Source organism: Parus major, chromosome 18 (genome assembly GCF_001522545.3).
Source record: "Parus major isolate Abel chromosome 18, Parus_major1.1, whole genome shotgun sequence".
In the NCBI taxonomy this organism is placed as follows: Eukaryota; Metazoa; Chordata; class Aves; order Passeriformes; family Paridae; genus Parus; species Parus major.
Genome location: NC_031786.1, coordinates 3,394,665 through 3,413,401, shown reverse-complemented (window position 1 = coordinate 3,413,401; position 18,737 = coordinate 3,394,665). Strand labels below are relative to the sequence as shown.

Below are 18,737 nucleotides of genomic sequence, written 5' to 3'. Positions count from 1 at the left end.
CAAACAACTGCAGATGGGTCTGGATTACCTGGTGTGTTTTACTCAGATTTACTTGTATTACAAATGTCCTCTCCTCCTACTTCAGTCAGAAAGGGCTAAATGCACTTTTGTTTACTCAACAAAATATTATGTATCAATAATACTGTTATTTGAGCTTTCCTTATAAACTTTAATCCATCCATCATGGAATAGGAGTTGTTCAGCATTGTCATAACAGCACAGTCCAAAACTGTGGAACAGGAAAGGACACAATTCCTAAACAAAATATTTTCAGTCAACATACCACAACATTTTGCCAAAATACTAAACTGAACTTTCCTATTTCTAGGATGAGTAAGGAGTAGGTGAAAAAGCTCAAATGACACACTGGCTCTCATTTAGAGATCTGAAAAGGTATTGGTTCAATACTGGAAGGAAAGGAATAACATTCCCAACACTATTTCTGTCAGGAGGTAGATTTTCCCAGGAGGTTTCACATCCAAGTGCTTATCCAGTTTTAAATGGTGAACTCGAAGATGATCAGAGTAAAACATGGGAAAACTGCAGCATCTTCCCTTCCACTTTGCCCACATTAACAACATCTGAATTCTTTTTGTTCCTGCAGCTTTAAAGATAAATTACATATAATACAAAATTTACCACGTTATCAAGTCAGATGAAGATAATTTTGAACTCCATCTTAAGGTACCTGTCACACTACCATAGCATCACCTCCTCCTCAGCCTCTGGAGTACATATCCAAATTTTTGGAGGAGGAGCTCATTACAAAGATAGAAAAAAACTGTCCTCTTTAAATAGAAAAAATTAAAAACATGAATTCTATCCTACTGCTGCACTGACTTCAACATTCACCTGTAAATCTGGCAGTATTTAGGGTGAAGAAGTCAGCCTAGAAGTAGATAAAACAACTCTCCTGAACTTCTGAATATATCAGTGAGAAATGACAGTGTTTCACCTGCCTAATCTGTTTATTTTGTAAAATATGGCTGGAATTGGTCAGTAGAAAATTAACTTGCTATTCCAAAGTCCAAACCCTCTCACTCAGGCTGTTCTCACCAACACTTACCCATTGGTTCTTTGATGACACCATAATAATCTGGTGCATCGTTGGGGTCTACTGGTTCTAGGAACGGCCATGCCATCTTGTGAGCCTGTCAGGGAAACAGGAGAGAATGAAAACATAAAATTAAGTTAAATTAGGCACTACTAATAGGTAAATACTTTCATCCTTTTATCTGTTGGGGTCTGGAGTTGAATTTCAGGAAGAAGTGCAGCATTACATAAAAAGGAACCAGTTCTCATCTGATCACTGGGTAAAGTTTTAAATGTCAGTGACCCAGCAGTTAGGCTTCAAAACAGGAAACTGAAATTCAGACATAACAGGATACTGTGCTGAACAGGCCACATGGAAAAGTATGGAATGAATTTACTGAGAGTGCTTTCAAGTACCCTGAAATTAATATGCTTTTATAAATGTATGCAAAATACAGGACAATGCAAAATATTACTTACAGGATTTCTGTTATCATAATTTTACCAGAATTCTTAAAAATTCTTTATAGTTGTAGCAGAAAAAGCCTATTTGGGAGTGACAGACAAACCAGAAATATCAGACAGTGTACATAACTCCTATTATCAGGATGCAATCATTTACATGCTGATAATGATCCCCTGAGAGAACACTCCTGAGGTCTGGTAACACTCAAAGTAAGGAAGTGTGGATCACAACCCACAGAAAATTGATCTGAGAACAGAACACTGCACCTTCCATACACTGTGCAGCTGGGCTCTAAATCCCTTTTGGGATTCTAAATCTGCTTCCTTTAAAAGCCTTTCACTGAAGGGACTGTTTAGTTTCACACATTCAGGAAGAGTGATTTACTAATTATTGTAAATATTCCTCAGCACAATAATGCCAAGCAAGTTTCCAGCTGACACAGGGGCACAGCTTTGCTGTTCCCTCTAATCTCAGAGCTAATAAGGAGAAATTACCCTTTCCTCCCAGACCCACTGGGTCTGCCACATCCCCTGGTGCTGCCACCCTCGTCCTCACCTGCAAGGAGCGCAGGACCCTCCTCAACCCTTCATAGTCTTTATCTGTGAGTGGACTGAGCACAGTCATGGCATCCTCTGTGGACTGGCACTGGGGACACACGTACTCATCAATGAGATCTGCCTCGCTCTGCAGGATGCCCACGCAGCGCCCGTGGTACCAGTTCTGACATCGGTCACAGCCAATGTAAAATCTGCAAGAGCCAAACCAAATGTCAGTGGCTTAATCTATTTCAAATCCAGGTTGTATTAAAACACATTAACCTGCCACCCCCTGCACACAAGCAGATACTTGGCAAGATTAAAGACAAGAGGTAACGTCAGATTTCAGAGTGACAAATTCTACTCCAACTGCTTTTGTATTTACAGACTGTTTCAAAACATGTTCCTAAATTTTATACTTTCAAGCAATAAAGATTTCAAAAATAATTCCTCTGCTTTAGAGATGAAAGGAACAGTATAAAGCCAGAAGTCTCACCCAGCCAGTATCCAAACCAATTCAAGATGCATTTTGCACAAACTGGACTACAACTAGGGCTTGTTTCACTCCATACAAGCACTTTTCATATGGAAGCTTCAGTCTTGTAAGTGTATACAGAGGGAGTATTCTATGACACAAAGCCTTACAATAAAAGATGTATATAATTCACATATATATAATCATATACCAACCATATACACCCATACTAAAATTATGTTCTCCAACAAGATCAGATTAAAGCACAAAAAAAAATCTAAATACAGTATTTGTCTTTTAGTCTTTCTAACCATCCTCTGTTAAAGAAAATAAAAAAAGAAAATAAATCCCAATTTAAACTTCATGGTGTTTTAGTAGTTTGTTGTTAAAAATAAAAACCACAATACATTTTAACCACCCTGAGGAACTTCACTTTTCCTAAACATTTACCGAACAGAAACATTTGGGAGGGAGAGACAATTACTGGAAAGCAATTTGTACTACGAATGAATACAATATATGCAGAATAACTCGTTTTTTACTCTTTGCAAGGAACAGGAAAGCACAGTCAGAGCAGTTTTGCTACCTAGACATGGAATAAGAAGTTCTTATCCGAACTCACTGCGACTCATCATAAGGTGTTCTGCAGATACAGTACAACTCCTCACTGCTGCCCTCTTGTGCCCGTTTACACTCATTACAGATGTACACATCCATTTTCTTAGCCTCCTTTTCTGTGATGCCAACACATTCTCCATGATACCAGTTAGTACAAAGATCACAGCCAATATAGAACCTAAAAGTGTTCACAATGAAAATGACAATGTAATTGTCATTTCAAATGGCATGGCACTTTTCCCTGCATTTCTCTCTGATGCACTTGATGCTGGGCTACTTTCTGTCTCAGCTTCCCTGCTCCCTATTCTTACAAACTAACATCTCATGCAGCAGCTAGACTGGCAGTAAGGTCACTTGTGTCAATTTTAATTTGAAAATTCATCAAAATGCACAGGTATTAATATGTACACAAAAATTTGTAACCAGACCTTGACAAAGCTATGGGCTAAAAATCTACTGTCTTCAATGTGTGTGTGAAAAAATGTCGAAGGCACAAAAAGACAAGGCCAAAGGAAAAGGTTTACATTTTCAAAATTGCAGCTCAAAAGCCACTGAAATATTTCCTTAAGGTTTGAAAATGTAGGTCTCAGTTAATTTAAAAAACAAAAGCAAAGCGCAAACACCAACTAGGAGTTACGAGTACACTACAAGAACATGCAACCAGCAGTGTGTAGGTACATCTTGGTGTAAAATGATACAAAAGAAAATGGGGCCAGGGTATGATTGTAAATTTTAAATCTTGGTGTTTTGGTTTTTTTTGGGGGGTGGGGTGTACACTGAAAAACTGATAATGAACTACTTAAAACTGTAACAAAGTGGAATTTGAGTGACTAATGTCTCCTCTCAGACACAGCTGTGTGACAGAACCAGGTATGGTATGACACAAAGTGAAGGGAACCAGGGACAGAGTCATGGGGATGGGACCTTGCACAGAATGATGTGACAACAGTGTAAAATATTATGCCAGGATGTTTGTAACTCGTGTATGGATCTCTCAGAACACACCTATGACCAGTGACAACCAGATGGGCGACGCTCACATCCATTCTCTCTGCCTAAGCAAAAGCAAGCTGACTCAGAACCTCCATCCTCCTGGATTTGGGAGACCCCAAACCCCTGCCAGGTACAGCTGTAGCAACTCCTGCCACCCTGCAGGCAACACCCTGGGGATGCCACAGCACCAACAGGGCAGTAGCTATCCCATGTTCCACAGGAAGCACCTCTGATTTCCTGGGCCTCTGCACACATCCTGGTCACTCAGATCCTGCCTTTTCTCTTGTTTTTCAGTCAGGAAAATCCTAAAATAAATATCACACCACCCAATTTCCATAAAGAATGGCTAGACATAGATTCTGACAATGATCAGCAACTCAGCCTGTGTGCCCCCTTCCCAAGAGGGGCTGTGTCTGCTCCTGGTGATGTGGGAGCACATTTGCATCCAGGTGGAGATGCTAAACCTTGCCACTGGAATGTGGAGCAGGTGCCACATTATGATTTAACAAATAAGTTGGAGTCTAAGTAGGAATCTTAAAAAGATATCCTTGCTGACCACCCTTGAAAACAGTATCAACAAATCCCTGTAATTCTGGAGTATCATGAATGAGAACTAAACATAAGAGATTTGCAATAAAATACACAGCACTAAACAACTTACAAGATTTTACTAAATCTAAAAAAATACACAGGGTATTCATAAAATACCACAACTTGGCTTTTCAAGTAGCACACCTATCTTTTCTGAAGTAGAAAAGAGACACCAGCACAAAAAGAACGATCCAATGCCTACATATATATGAAAAAATTACCAAAAAGATTCTCAGAAAGCTGTTTTAAAACTTGACTAATTCCTTTCCAGACAGCAAAAGGATTATGTACTTCAACAGTTCAGACATCATTTGTAGGAAAATCAAATTTAAAATTCACTAAAAGCAAACAGCAGAGCTCCATCATATTGCTAAAGATACTAGAAAGTAATTAACGTTTCATTTTCTTGAAGTTTTATTCAGTGCACTGAAGCACAGTTCTCAATTCAAGCCACCAAAATTCTCTCTATGACCACTGCAGTCAACACATTTTCTGACAAACAAATCTCTTTGCTCACTCACTAAGTCCAGATGCAGTAACACACAGACCTCTAGTATCACAACGAGAGAACAGGTTCCTCCTAAGTACACTGGGTGACAGAAAACTTGACACAAACACAAAGTTAACTGAGGCTGGGGACACCCCTCAGAGGTGACAGTGACATAACAGCCAGAGCATTATTCTGCTCTTCCTGCAGCACTGGCAGTCTAGGGAGCAGCCCCATTTCCCACACTGAAGTCATAGTACAATGGTCAAAGCTACTCAAAACTGAGGTGAAAAAAACCTCAAATATCTCAACTTTGTTAAAAGACATAATTAAAACCCAAAGAAGGCTTGAAGGAACCTCAAGAGGTCCCTCAGTCCTGGCCCTAAACTTGGAAGGAAGAACCACAATCCATGGAGTGATTGCACCACTCCAGATCTACGGTTTCCCTGTTAGCAGCCCTTAAAGTACCATCAAGTGGTACCAGTTCATACTTCTGGGTATTGTCACTTTCTTGGAATTGGTCTGAAGTCAAATTTATCATACATACATCTCTACACAGCTCTCAGATGTTAACCATTACTAACTACTGCTCTTAATCACCTCGAGCTTAAGCAGGCACATGTAGTGCTGTCCCCTGGAATCCACTGGATTCTCCACTCCAGCACTTACACCATTTCTTCACAAGCACTGTATTGAGCGTAAATACCTTTCCTCATTCACAGTCAGAATCAAACTATGGAGAACTGCAGTTTTCACTTTGTCAAATGCTTAAATATTCATTTTTATCAACCCTGGCATGCAAATAATAATGCAGAGAAACCATTTCTCCCTGAAACATTGTCCAAAGTGAACTGCAGTCCAGTGACTCAGAGCCCCCTTTACTGGGTACTGCCTCACAAAAAAAAGTCATTTATTGGAAGACGGTACCGAAACTATTTCTGAAGAACATCAGCTACTTCTTCACAAGAAATTGCTCAAACCAAATTGTCACTTGCTTCTGAGGCAGAGGCAAAACAGCAAAAGAAAGAGTAAGAGAGCGGAGGGAAAAAAAGAAAAGAGTATGTGCATGTGAGACAGGAAGGTCACACAATGGAGACATGCAAATGAGTAAAATATAAACCACGCACAGTAACAGGATCAATCAAGTATGTTAATATTTCTAACTGCTAGTGGAAAACAGAGACTTTATTCTCTATACCTCAGTGATTCCTGTCATAACCTGCCACTAGCTCCACTTCTAGCACTGCCTGGCGCTAAGAGCTGACACTAAACCTAAAGCTAAGGACATGCAGGAGGGGCTGTGGCATTGCTACTCACTTGGACTCGTCGTAAGGCGTTTTACAGATGCAGTAAAGCTTTGTGTCCTTCTTCGTTTCCTTTGAGGTAGTAGAAATCATTTTCTTTTTCTTGGACTTGGAAGCCGAGGAATCTTTCTCCTCCTCTCGTTTCCTCTTCTGGGAGGAGACTGGCACGGGGACAGTGGTGGAGGAGGAGGAGGTGACACTGGCTGCTGGCAGCTGTGGCGGTGCTGGTGGCACTGGTGGCGGCGGTGGTGGGGCAGCGGCGGCGGCTGCGGCGGCTGCGGCTGCTGCAGCAGCAGCTGCTGCTTGGGCTCTTTCTTTTTCTTTCTTAATTTTAGCCAAATCTTTCTTTAGCTCCTCCTGAAGTGTATTAAATGAATAAATAGAGGAAAGCACTTCATATGGTAATTGCAACACAGGGTTAAAATCTAGGCAAAAATCCCCAAACTTAACCAAAACAATTATATCCATTTAAATATGCATTATTTTCATGTTCTGAACCTACAATTCACATAATATTAAGGGATGACACTCTTGGGCTACAATGGCCCACTGGCTGTAATTTATCAGAAGCTGTTTCATGAAAGAAGGTAATTTTAGTCCAGAAGAAAACCAAGAAGCCCTCAAAGGTCATATAAGTAGCTTTGCAGAAATCCACTACCACAGCTTCTTCCTGTAAATTTCCTTAAAATCTCACTGAGCAAACAGACAAAGATTAACACAGAAATGTTCTCCCCAGCTTAACATTAAATTATCCTTTTCTGTCCTTACCTGCACTTCAATCTGTAGATCTTTGTCTAGAAGTGCTCTTTTTTTCAGTATTTCAGCTTTCAGCTGCTCTTTATGCTTGAAAAGCAGAGCTGAGAGCTTGGTCGCGTTCTGTTTGCTCCGTTTCTGCTCCACGCTCTCTTCTCGCTTCCGTTTCTTAGCTGCCTGTTTTTCTTCTTTGTCTATCTTATCCAGAATATATTTCATCACTTGGTTGCACACAATCATTCTGGGGAAGGAATAAAGGAAAAGGACATTGTGCTGAGCTGCCTGTTTATTCCCAGTTGAGAATGCAGAATCAATTCTCCACTCACTGCAAGCTCATTATTGTATTTTCTAAGATGTACAAGGTAAATTTAGCAACACCCAGTGTTTCCACTCCTGGTTACTTACTAGAGCACTGCTGGGAGAGATCAAGTCCCTTGTTAGGCTCAAGAGGGCCAGTCCCAATTTCACTTAAATGATCTGAGTACTAATTGTTCCTCCCCCTCCCCCATCCGACTCCCAACAAAGCTTTGGCTTTAGTAGGATGAGAGAGATTTTCGCTCAATTCAGTTTCCACAATTTGTTTGAAAGAGGTGGATTTTTATTCTGATGTAGGATAAAAGTGAGTTGGAAGCCTGTAACTGCTTCAAAACCAGATACTTCTATGCTCCAGTGACCATTAAATACTACCAAGATTTTGTGTTTTGGCATAAGGACGGACAAACACTTTCCACTGTATAGAATTCACTATAAACAGTTCCAAATTTCTCCTCTAATGAGAGCTCAAGATTAGTTTTTGTCTGCTTGTTGTGCCTTCAACTATAAATCTATTTTCCTGCTCACTTATTTTGCACCTTTTATTTATTTTGCTTTATATTTCAATTAGAAAATGAATGCATTTTGGTTCTTCTGAATTTACTTTTCCCTTCTCCATTCTTTTCTAAAACCATTAGAAAACCAAATGCTTCTCGTTGCCAGAGTGACCATAAAAAACAACTCCCATTGAGCTGAGAGGAAACAGCAGAATAGCAATGGCCAGGACAAGCAGCTGCTGGCAACTCTGTGGTATCAGACATTTTGTCCTTTGATAGACAGATGGATTTTGATGAAAAATGGAATATGTAGATAAATATTTGTCAGGCCATACAATTTTGTTTAGTTTGCTCTGTATACCTGCACTGTATATACTTGGTTTAGTCTGTTTTTTTCAGACTAAAGATCCCCATATCATATTTTTGAAGAAGAATAAATCAGTGAGATGGAAAAGCAGCTGCACCATGAACCAAGCTAGTTAGAACTATTTTTTTCATCTTTCTCTCAAATTGGACTTTTGTCAGTCGAAACACCTATTTGGCTGTCTGACACCACAAAATGAAGAGCATATCCAATACATCTTTTTCTTTATGCAACTGTGAACAGTAAAGGAGTGGCACCCAGGGATAGTGTTGTAATCAACTGAGCCTGTGATTTGATGATCAAAATTTTATAGAACATACTCTTCTTTTTCTTAGGATCTGACACACACTTGTGATTATCTAATTGGAGCAACTGCATGTGTGAAAAGGAGTCAAAATAATTCCAAGACAAATGACAAACACTCCAAATTTCTGTTTAGCAGCTTCAAGCATAAAATCTCTCAGTTTGTCAATCTGTCTTCCAACTCTTCAGCTCCTTCTGTAGAGTGGGATGTGCAGGGACAAGAATGGAAACACATGGCCATGATAAAGGACAAACAAAACCCAGGCTTTTTTTTTGCAGCAGCAGAAGCATTAATTCTCCATTCTATGCTCCTTTACTTGAGTTTAAAAACTGGCCAGCTTCAAACACAGTATGTAACATTACTTAAAAAACATATTATCAAAATAAAATTGACATTATACTAGATTAAATAAATATCATTGTGAAAGTTACTTTTAAGTGCTACTCAAACCAATTTTAAATAGCAACACTTCTTAAACAAGTTTTTACAAGCCAGGATTTCATTATGATACCATTAGAAGATGTAATAAATGGAAAATTTGACATCTACAGATGCACTGTGATGCACATTCACCTCTGATTTTCTTCCCTCTCAGCTGGAGTCAGTGTCTTCTTCTGTTTCAAATGTTCTATAACAGCATTCTGCTTCATAACCACCTGTAGGATGATACAGAATCCAAAATAAAAGATGAAAACTTAGCCAGTATTTCACAGTATTATGGGGAGAACCAGGACATTTCCTAACTTAAAGTGTCACTTATTTCACTAAGTGACAAAATAAAGCTAATTTTTTTTATTTTTATCAGGGGAGAAGTGCTTGTTTAAGACAATTATTTGAAAATTGAAAAAGATATTAAAAAAGACCCCCTCCCCCCCCCAGTAGAATATTTTATTGTGTCAAATTTGAACCCAGGAACTAAATGTAAATTGACTGTATTTCCTCAGTGATTGGTAGTTTTATTTTAAGAGTGGTTAAGAGTCCATTATATGTATTTTAAGCCCTGCAGCCATCCAACAGCATCACATTTCAGATACCTCTTTGGAACCTCGGTTTTGAAAGTACTCCATGTGTGTTCTGTCCATCAGTTCTCCTAGCACTAACCTATCTTTCCTGAATTGAGAATAGAGATGGGTTTGTCCCAGCACCTAATGGTAAGCTGAATCAAGGTGACAGAAGAATGCAAACATGGTACAAGTGACTTGATGTGCTGAATTAACTTGGAACATGTCATTAAACTGCCAATAGCAATCCTGCACCATCTTTGAAAGAATCAAATTAAAGGCCTATCAAATGTATTAACATTGTTAACAAGGACAGGCATCAAATTAGATTTCTTTCATTCATTATGTGTTAATTTCCTTCTGTTAACTTTACCTGTTTCTGGATAATTTCACTTTGATTAGAAGCCTGAAGGGTGTGCTCATGTTTAATTTCTATCTGTTGCTGCTGCTTCTTCTGCTGCTGCTCCCTGATCTGCTGAACTCTGTGCAGCTGCTCCTGCACACTAGCTGCTTGCACTGTCACCACACTGGCAATGTGAGCCTGCGCTGGGCTACTGTGCTGGACCTCAAGAGGTAACTGAAGCTTGATCTGGGGCACGCTGCCCTGCTGGGCTCGTATCTGAGCCACAATAAGGGGCTGCAGCTGAGAAAGGACTTCCACTTGCTGCTGGAGCTGAGGCACTGCAATTACACTTGTTGGAGGCTGCTGAAGCTGCAGCTGAGGATGAGCTGGGCACTGGACAGGAACCTGATTTAAACTTTGAGTGCTTGCAGGGGTTGAGCCTGAGGTCTGAACCTGAGGCTGTGCTTGCTGCAGGTGAGCTGGAATTTGTGTGGGAGCGTGGGGCCACACTGGACTGGGTTGTTGGGCTGGAATTTGCACCTGAGCTGGATGCTGAGCCTGGGCCTGGCCCGGGGGCAGGCCCGCGGGCAGCGGCTGCATCGGGCCTGGCGCTGGAGAGAGCCCCGGAGCCTGGGCTGGAGACTGAGCCGGAGATTTGGAGGGCTGAGCTTCGCTGGGGGCTGTGGAGTCAGCAGGAGCCTCGGGCTGGCTCGGGGCCTCGGGCTGAGAGCTCTGGGGCTGAGCCCCCGTGGGCTGTGCCGCGGCCGAACCGGGCTGGCCCTGTCCCGCGGGCACGGCCGCTGCTGGTGGCACCTGCAGAGCCGCCTTCGCTTCCCCTGCAGCTGTGAACACACAAACGAGCAGTCTGTTAATTGCAAATGGCACGGCTATGAGCCTTGATAATCCAAACCCTCTGGAACTACTGCAAAGCTCTATCCAGGAACTCAACTCTGCAATACACTTCCAACAAATTTACTGCAGCAACAGACAACCTCCAGCTGCATAAATACTCCCATGCAAATGAAATTGAAGCTGTTTTTCTGCTGAACAGAACAATGCTTACCCGAGGTTGAAGTAGAAACGGTGGTTGTAGTTGTGCTAGCTGTAGTAGCAGCTGCTGGTAGTGGGGTGAACAGAAATCTCTGAATTGTACCATTTGGCATAGCTGCTTGCATAAGCTGCTGTCCTGGACCAGGTATTACAGTCACACCCTGAGGGATTAATTGTAACTGACCAGTAGTTTGACCTTGTCCCTGAATTACCACAGTTAAGCCTTGACTGCCACCCTAAAAAAAAAGTTAATATTCATGTATTAGTGACATAATTCTTAGACAGACTTTGCTGAAAATCAGAACAGTTAGGGCTGTGAATTTCAGAATTCGATATTTTTATCACATACTATACTCCTAAAATCCATAACTAGTATCTGAGATCATCAAATACTCAAGGACTCTTTCAACAATTCCACTGCCAACAGATGACTGGGCTGGAGTTACACATTTTGTGAACCCACAGAACAGAATATAAAAACTCTGAGTCTTTGGTGTGCAAACTCAGAATCCCAGAATGGTTTAGGTTAGGAGTGACCTTAAAGCTCACCCAGCTCCACCCACACCTTCCACTATCCCAGTGTGCTCCAAGCCCCATTCAGCCTGGCCTCAGACACTTCCAGGGACTGGGCAGCCACAGCTTCTCTGGGCACCCTGTGCCAGGGCCTTACCACCCTCACAGGGAAGAATTTCCTCCTAATATCTAATCTAAACCTACCCTCCCCTTCAGCTTAAAATCCAAGTCTTGTTCCACCTACAAAAAACCTTATCTTACAACCTGCAGTCTGAACATTGCAATCATTTATATAGATTATTTATACTGTGATGAACAGATACTGTGGTAAATCACAGAAATGTATTTTTACCCAAAAATTGACTCACAACTTATTTTTTGCCAACAGACCTTCATGATCTGAGCAGAAGTTGTAAGAACTTTCTCCTCCTCTGCTCACAGATACTGCAACTTTTCCTCTGAGATTCTGGATAGCATGAATGAAAACTAAATCTTCACATCAAATCAGAAGACAAGTAATCAAAATTATGATCTGAATGTCTATGAAACAGGCCATACAGAATAATGATGTCCCTTACTGCTATTAAAGATTTTTTTTTCCATGCTGCTGAACACTCCTGATGCCAGTTACCTTACTGAGACATACGACAGGAAGCAAGAGTTAAAACTTTGCTATTAAAACTATTTACTTTGTATTTACTCTTTATTATATTTATTTACTAATTAAGCCTCTTTCCGTCTGCAATTATGCCAATGTTCATCCTAAATGAAGCCAGACACATAACTTTAAGGGCAGAGGCACTACACTGCTGAAATGTAAAGGCTGGATGGGTGTTAGGATGTTTCCACACCCAGGGCTGTCCAGTGCTTTACCTGTCCTTGTGTGAGCTGGGTGAGCTGGGCCATTGTCAGCTTCACCTGGCCCTGCTGAGGGCGAGGGGGTGGTGCTGGGGTCTGTGGCTGAACTTGTTGAGGGGCTGTTCCAGAACTCGTGATGGTTTTCTGCCCAGTGCTGGAAGAAGCTGTGCTGGTACTAGAAACTGCTGTTGACACAGGTTGACCCCTAATTATCTGAGTCACCACTTGCTGTGTCTGACCTGTGAGAGAAAAATTTGAGTTAAGAAATACATTTTCAGCTTTTTACCCATAAGCACAGCAAACCTCCAAGTCACAAACTGCAATGGGGTGTGATGGTGATCAGATAGGCAAAGCAAACACTGCAGCTTGCACATAAATTTTCTTTACAAACCATTTGTGTGATTGAAAAATGTCTGCAAAATATTTCCCATTTTAACTAAGGTTGTATGCATATGGAGTACTTCAAACACTGAGCTTCTCTTTAAGAAAAAAACATGCAAAAAAAGGTTTTCTCAATGCACAATTAATCTATATGTTTTCAGGGTTTTTCAGGTGTTATTATGCTTTTTTTTTGTGTTTGTTCCTCCTCCCCCCCCACTCCCCCCACCCCCCCCATGAACTGACTTAATTTTAAGTACTACATTTCCCACTGTCAATGATGAATAAAATTTCAAAGCCTCCAACAAACATATCCAAAAGCTGAAAAAGGCATTAGTCAAGCATCAAAACAAGGGATTTTTGCATTGGGACACAACGACACAACAAGGAATTCATGAAGAAACAAACCATGGACTTCACACTAGGTATTTAAATATTAAAGTGAACCTACTGGCTGGCAGAATACCTTGTTGCACCACTACAGGTGTTCGAATGATGGTCTTGCCAAGGGTGGACTGTTGCAGTGGTGTCCGGATCACCGTCATCCCGGGGCGCAGTGGTGTCCCCTGCACTACCTGTGCACACCAAAGAGGAGACCACCTGTAAACTTGAGGAAAAAGCCCCTGGAACGTGCCCTGAATGTTTTTCCACATGTGTTTTAATTTTCCCAACTGGAGGGAACTCTTGTACCTCTTAAGAATAAAGGATCCATACACACCATTGCTGAGACGAGCCAAAAACATTGAAAAATGATTAGCCAGAATTTTCAATATCCACCAGTAACTTAAAGTCTATGCATCCACATTTTTTTGAAGTAAATAACCAGAAAAATATCTTACTTGTGAAGTGCTTGTTGTTCCTAATGTCCCTGTGGTGTTTGGCCTAATGGTTACAGTTGCTGTCCTTGGCTGGAATGAAGTAAAGGTTTGACTTGCACCTGTAGTTGATGGAATGATACCCAATACCTTTTGCTGAACTTGAACCACACCTAATTAAAGAAAAATTGAGAATTCATTAATGACATAATAGCCAGCAAAAGAACTAAATGCAACTCCAGGGTGGCATTTAGAACTCAAGTCTCCAGATTTCTAGAACACCTTTGAGCCTTTCAACACTTCTTGGGAAAGTCTTTGTCATATTGTAAAAAGAAGCAGCATTATACTTTGTCAATAGTCCAACTACATTTTAAGTTAAGAAACAGGTATATTAGAAAAGATTAAGGAAAGTGTGAATCTTCACAAAGATCAGTTTGATGGTAACTGCAAAGAAGTTCTTGCATTGACAGGGTGCCACAAATTAGTGTTATACAAACATTAAAAGCTATAATCTGATTAATTTCAAATGTAGGAGAGCAGTTTAAACACCTTTCACCTACAACACTGTAGTGCTGAAGAAAATGGGCAATGCTTCTCCTGTCACCTAAGAAATTTCAATACAAAATCTGCAGCCTTTGTGATTTACTCAATGCTAAATATCATGGAGATGGAGAATTGAGCTTTTCTGTTTAATATACATTCACAAATCTCAAAACATTAAGTCCTCTTCTTGAGGCAAGAATCAAAAATGCTAATCTTAGTCTGGAGCCAAACTCCTGCTCATCAGTGAAGAGCAACTTTAGGCATTAATAGTTTTGTGAAGAAAGTTGCTTTGTTGATTTAGATAACCAAAAAAAAAAAAAAAGCATGCTTCATTCCACATTGTTTAAAATAAAGCTCTTAATTTTGTGCTAGGAAATGCAGAATAATTTGTAGTCAAAAAACTTGCACTTTTCCCCTTACAGACACAAATATGCAACACAGGGGGAATAAGCTGTAGAAACTTGTATTTATTTATATATATATATAAAATATTTTTCCCCCTTCACGTCACAGTTTACTTCACTGGGAAAATAGTGTCAAAGGAGAATTAAGCAGCAAGCTGGAACACAGTTTTTATTCAGTTCCCTTTGCCCTACCTCCTTGAGTTGATGGCACATTGACGGCAACAATCTTGCTGTTTGCAGGGAGTGGCAGCTTAGTTATCACTTTCCCTGCCATCGTTACTGGGCTGCCTGAGAGCTGGAAGGTCTGCCCTGTGCTGGCAATAGTTGTGGCTGAGGTGGCAGCTGTGCTAGTGGCTATTGAGGCACACAGAACAGGCAGGTTTAGAGCAGAATAATTAGTCAATGAAATGACTGTTTTTCAAGTATGAGACAGCAAACTACAGGATTACTTTTACATTTTTTTTTTAATGTGTCATGCTTTCTTTGCTACAGGTTCTTTTCTGGAAACAGTATGTTACACCATAGAATGCTTAATGAATGATTACTAGTATGAAAACTGCCAGTAATTAATGAGACAGGGCAGAAATGAGACTTTCTAGCAAGTCAGAACAAGGAAAAACTAGACAGGTATAATGTCAGAAATGTCCTTCTGGCATAGCAAGAGTTAAGAGCAAAGATGACCAGAAATGTAATAATGCTGCATATCTGGAGAAGATGTGATGTGTATATGGGATGTGATGCATACACAGGATGACCTCTAGCAACGTTCCTTCCACGATGAATAATTCCTTACCTGTTGAAGACTGGCCTTGTTTAACCCAAGTAGCAAAAGTTTGATGGAAATTCTTGTTCTGTTGGAATGTTACTGTAGCTGGAGACCCCACTTTAGTGGTGAGCACTACTTTGGTTCCCGTGGGGACGGGGCCTGTCAGAGGGCCCACCACCACTTTCTGTGGTGTGGAGACTGTGGTTGCAGTGCTGCTGGCTGTGGTGGCTGCAGGGACCACACCTCCTGCAGGGATCTGCTTCTGCTGTTCCAGCCGTTTCTATTTAGAAAAAAAATGGAATATAGAGATAATTAATATTTTCAGATTTTACAACATAAACATTGTCTCAACCCAGTATTGAGAGATAAAGGCCTCTGGCAGGATTTTAGTTCAAACTGTAGGGGATTCAAGAATAGGCTCCTTGACCTCCAGAACTACGGATCTGCTTAGAATACACAGCCAGAAATTTTCCCTTATAGCAACTTGAAAATCCTTGGCTTATGCTAATTTCACTGCATGCTTCACTTTAAAAAAACCTCCCCAACATATTAATTTGTCTCAGATTAATCATAAAAATTAAAAAAAAAATCACAAAATATTAATCTATATTTGGTTTTGACCATGTGCATGCATCTATGTCAGTAATTGGTACATCATCATTAACAGAGTTTACTATTAGCATTCCTAAATTTAGAGCTTCCTGCACTGAGATCCTGCCAATTACAGAAAAACCAGATTGTATCATTCTATTTCACCATTCGAATCCAATTTTTAAAAATATTATTTTAAATGTAAATCCAGTTTGCAGCCTGCTTGAAAAAATTAGGTTCAAAATCCCTTACCTTACCCAGTGAACTTCTGTGCTGTAACTGTTGAAAAAGCATATTTAATCTAGAGAGTCCCTTAGTGAAGGGATATATCAGCAGGCTCTTCTAAAATGTCAACTAATCTAACATTTTTTTCCCATGTTACTGGAATTATCTCTGTATTTATCTAATTTAAATTCCAGCACTATATTGCAGTAATGCCCACAAATCAGAAGCACTTGTTCACTACTAATGGATTTTTGTCAGGGAAGATGAAATGAAAAAGGAGTAAGTTAGAAAACACACAGTTCTTAATAATGGATGTGAAATACAACCATGGCATTGGGTTTCCTAATTTTAATTACATACATTTAAATATAAATACAAATACATATCTACATGTATTTAAATAAAATTATCAGTGGGCTTAACTCAGATAACTTAAGATAGAACAAAATCAAAAGATTCAATTTGAGTGAAGCATGAAATGCAGTTGTATTCCCAAGTCAGCTGTATTCCAAGACAGCTTTCCATCACACACAGAACACTGAGAATCTTACCTGGAGGTGGGTGCTTCCCAGCCTTCTTTAAAATGGAAACAAACTAAACCTTTCTAAAGTGTTACAAATGACATGGGGGAAAACCAAGCAATCCAGAACAAACCTTTGCTTTAACCCTGTTTCAAAATAACAAATGTATACAGTGGCAGCAGCATTGTTTGATGGCTTAATCTGCAGTTGGAACTATTTGAGAAATGGTATAAGCAAGGGATAACTTCATTTCCTGGCTGTGATGCATGTGGTGAGCAGGGCAGTTGCTGACTGCTGGGACGACCAACAGCTCCCCACCTGCTGGGCAGCCAAACGTTGGTGTTTTAGCTGAGCCTCCAATTGGGCCTTGAACTCCTCTGCCTTCTTCTGTTCACTAACCTTAGCCTGTTGTTCAACTGCCTGTGCCTTTTCCTTCTCCACCCTGCCAAAGACACAACCAAAAGTAAGTTACACCACCACATAAAATCCAACCACCAAACTGCATTTTGTTTTATCCAGTATAACTGCTCTCGTAAGACCAACCATCAAGACAGAAGATCACTGAAAAACTGGTCATGGCTTTAAAAATATTTCAAAATAAACTACTGAGGTTGCATGCAATATCACTGAAATATCCTGATGCTAAACTACTGCAACATCTTACAGGAAACTATTAATCAAAACTGGAATTTATAATTACATCTGAGACTGCAAGGAACGCATGTAATAACATACATTTAAAATTATTCTTTCCAAGAGACTCAAAAATGTTGTTCCAACTGTAAGCACATGATACTGAAAATATGCATCTTATGACTTGAGTATTCTCAGGCTCAATTTACTTGTACACAGTCATTTTCTTCGGATTATAGAAGTATTTAACAAATACTGTACAAAGTCATGCCAAAAACAGCCTACAGCCTTTCCATGCATTACATTATCATTTAACAGTGGTTAGATAAGCATGGAAAAATTAATATAATATTAGTTTTAACAAATCTGAAATATCTGTATACCTTAATTTTGGTACCATCAAATAATTTAGCTTTGTAACTTTAAACTTGACTATCAGTATTAAAAGGCCCAGTAAAAATACAACACAGATGTGTTTCTAGTGATCACAGTGACCAGGTTTATAAACCTAGACCTGTGTTCTCTAGGGGAACTTTTATTTAACAATCACAAAAATGAAGACTACTTTCTTTAAAAGCTCACTTTACCTTTCAGCAAATGCCCTTATCTCCCACAGCTCCAACTCCTCCTCTGCTACCCAAGTTTCCATTATAACAGGGCCTGTTTGCTTGGGGGTTTCTGGCCTTTTCGGCCTGAGGGCACTTGATCGCAGTCCCTTCCTCTGGGGTGTTGGAGTTTCTTTAGAGAACAGTCAAAACACACACATTAAGCTATACTGTAAAACGAAACTGAAGTGTAAACCAAGATTTAGTAATGTTTTGTCCCATTTTATAAACAGGGAGGCCCTTCAGCTTCAGATAAATCATGTCCATTTGTTAAATGCAGCATTTGTTTCCCGGTAGGTAAATTAATAGCTCCTGGCAAACTGCATTTGCTCCCTTGTTGGGCTTAATTAGCATAAAGATCCAGTTACCTTAATTTCTCTAGATTACAGGGAGGGGGTAAAATGTCTAAACAAACAAACAAACCAACCTTTTGGAGCCTCTGGTACACCAATGGGACATATGATTTTTCTTATACAGTACTCTGACCGTATCCCATACGGACCAACATCTCTCCGCTTGATTATTTCTGTTGTTGTAATTTCAGTTTCAGTTGTTTCTGCAACAAATGAGTCCCAGTACATTAATAACAGACACAAATAAAGCTAAATCTCCCATCAACCCAATATAGTCAAGGCAAAGAAACAATAAACAAAATTCAAATGCCACAGCTGACAGCGAGCCTTTATAGAAATGCTTTGAGGGAGTGTAGTACTCAGAATTTACAGCAAAAGCTTTTGCAAAAAACCCCAGAAATTTAAA

At 40.0% G+C, this 18,737-nt stretch overlaps 1 protein-coding gene across 14 annotated transcripts in view; it reads right to left on the bottom strand.

The window, feature by feature from the left end:
• Window positions 1-18,737, bottom strand: part of BPTF (bromodomain PHD finger transcription factor) — a 53,846-nt gene that overhangs the window by 4,393 nt on the left and 30,716 nt on the right. For 4 of the 14 annotated variants that reach the window (XM_015645412.3, XM_015645414.3, XM_015645416.3 and 1 more), the window contains 16 exons: window positions 18,406-18,534; window positions 17,961-18,111; window positions 17,059-17,182; window positions 15,431-15,683; window positions 14,830-14,991; window positions 13,715-13,863; window positions 13,327-13,450; window positions 12,513-12,736; window positions 11,140-11,362; window positions 10,107-10,918; window positions 9,306-9,388; window positions 7,271-7,496; window positions 6,516-6,859; window positions 3,132-3,305; window positions 2,054-2,246; window positions 1,067-1,151 (listed from right to left, as the gene is read on the bottom strand). In XM_015645412.3, the coding sequence (XP_015500898.1) occupies window positions 1,067-1,151; window positions 2,054-2,246; window positions 3,132-3,305; window positions 6,516-6,859; window positions 7,271-7,496; window positions 9,306-9,388; window positions 10,107-10,918; window positions 11,140-11,362; window positions 12,513-12,736; window positions 13,327-13,450; window positions 13,715-13,863; window positions 14,830-14,991; window positions 15,431-15,683; window positions 17,059-17,182; window positions 17,961-18,111; window positions 18,406-18,534 (3,456 nt within the window). The remainder of the gene's footprint in view (window positions 1-1,066; window positions 1,152-2,053; window positions 2,247-3,131; window positions 3,306-6,515; window positions 6,860-7,270; window positions 7,497-9,305; window positions 9,389-10,106; window positions 10,919-11,139; window positions 11,363-12,512; window positions 12,737-13,326; window positions 13,451-13,714; window positions 13,864-14,829; window positions 14,992-15,430; window positions 15,684-17,058; window positions 17,183-17,960; window positions 18,112-18,405; window positions 18,535-18,737) is intronic. The other 10 variants (XM_015645408.3, XM_015645410.3, XM_033518613.1 and 7 more) reach the window with 9 other exon arrangements.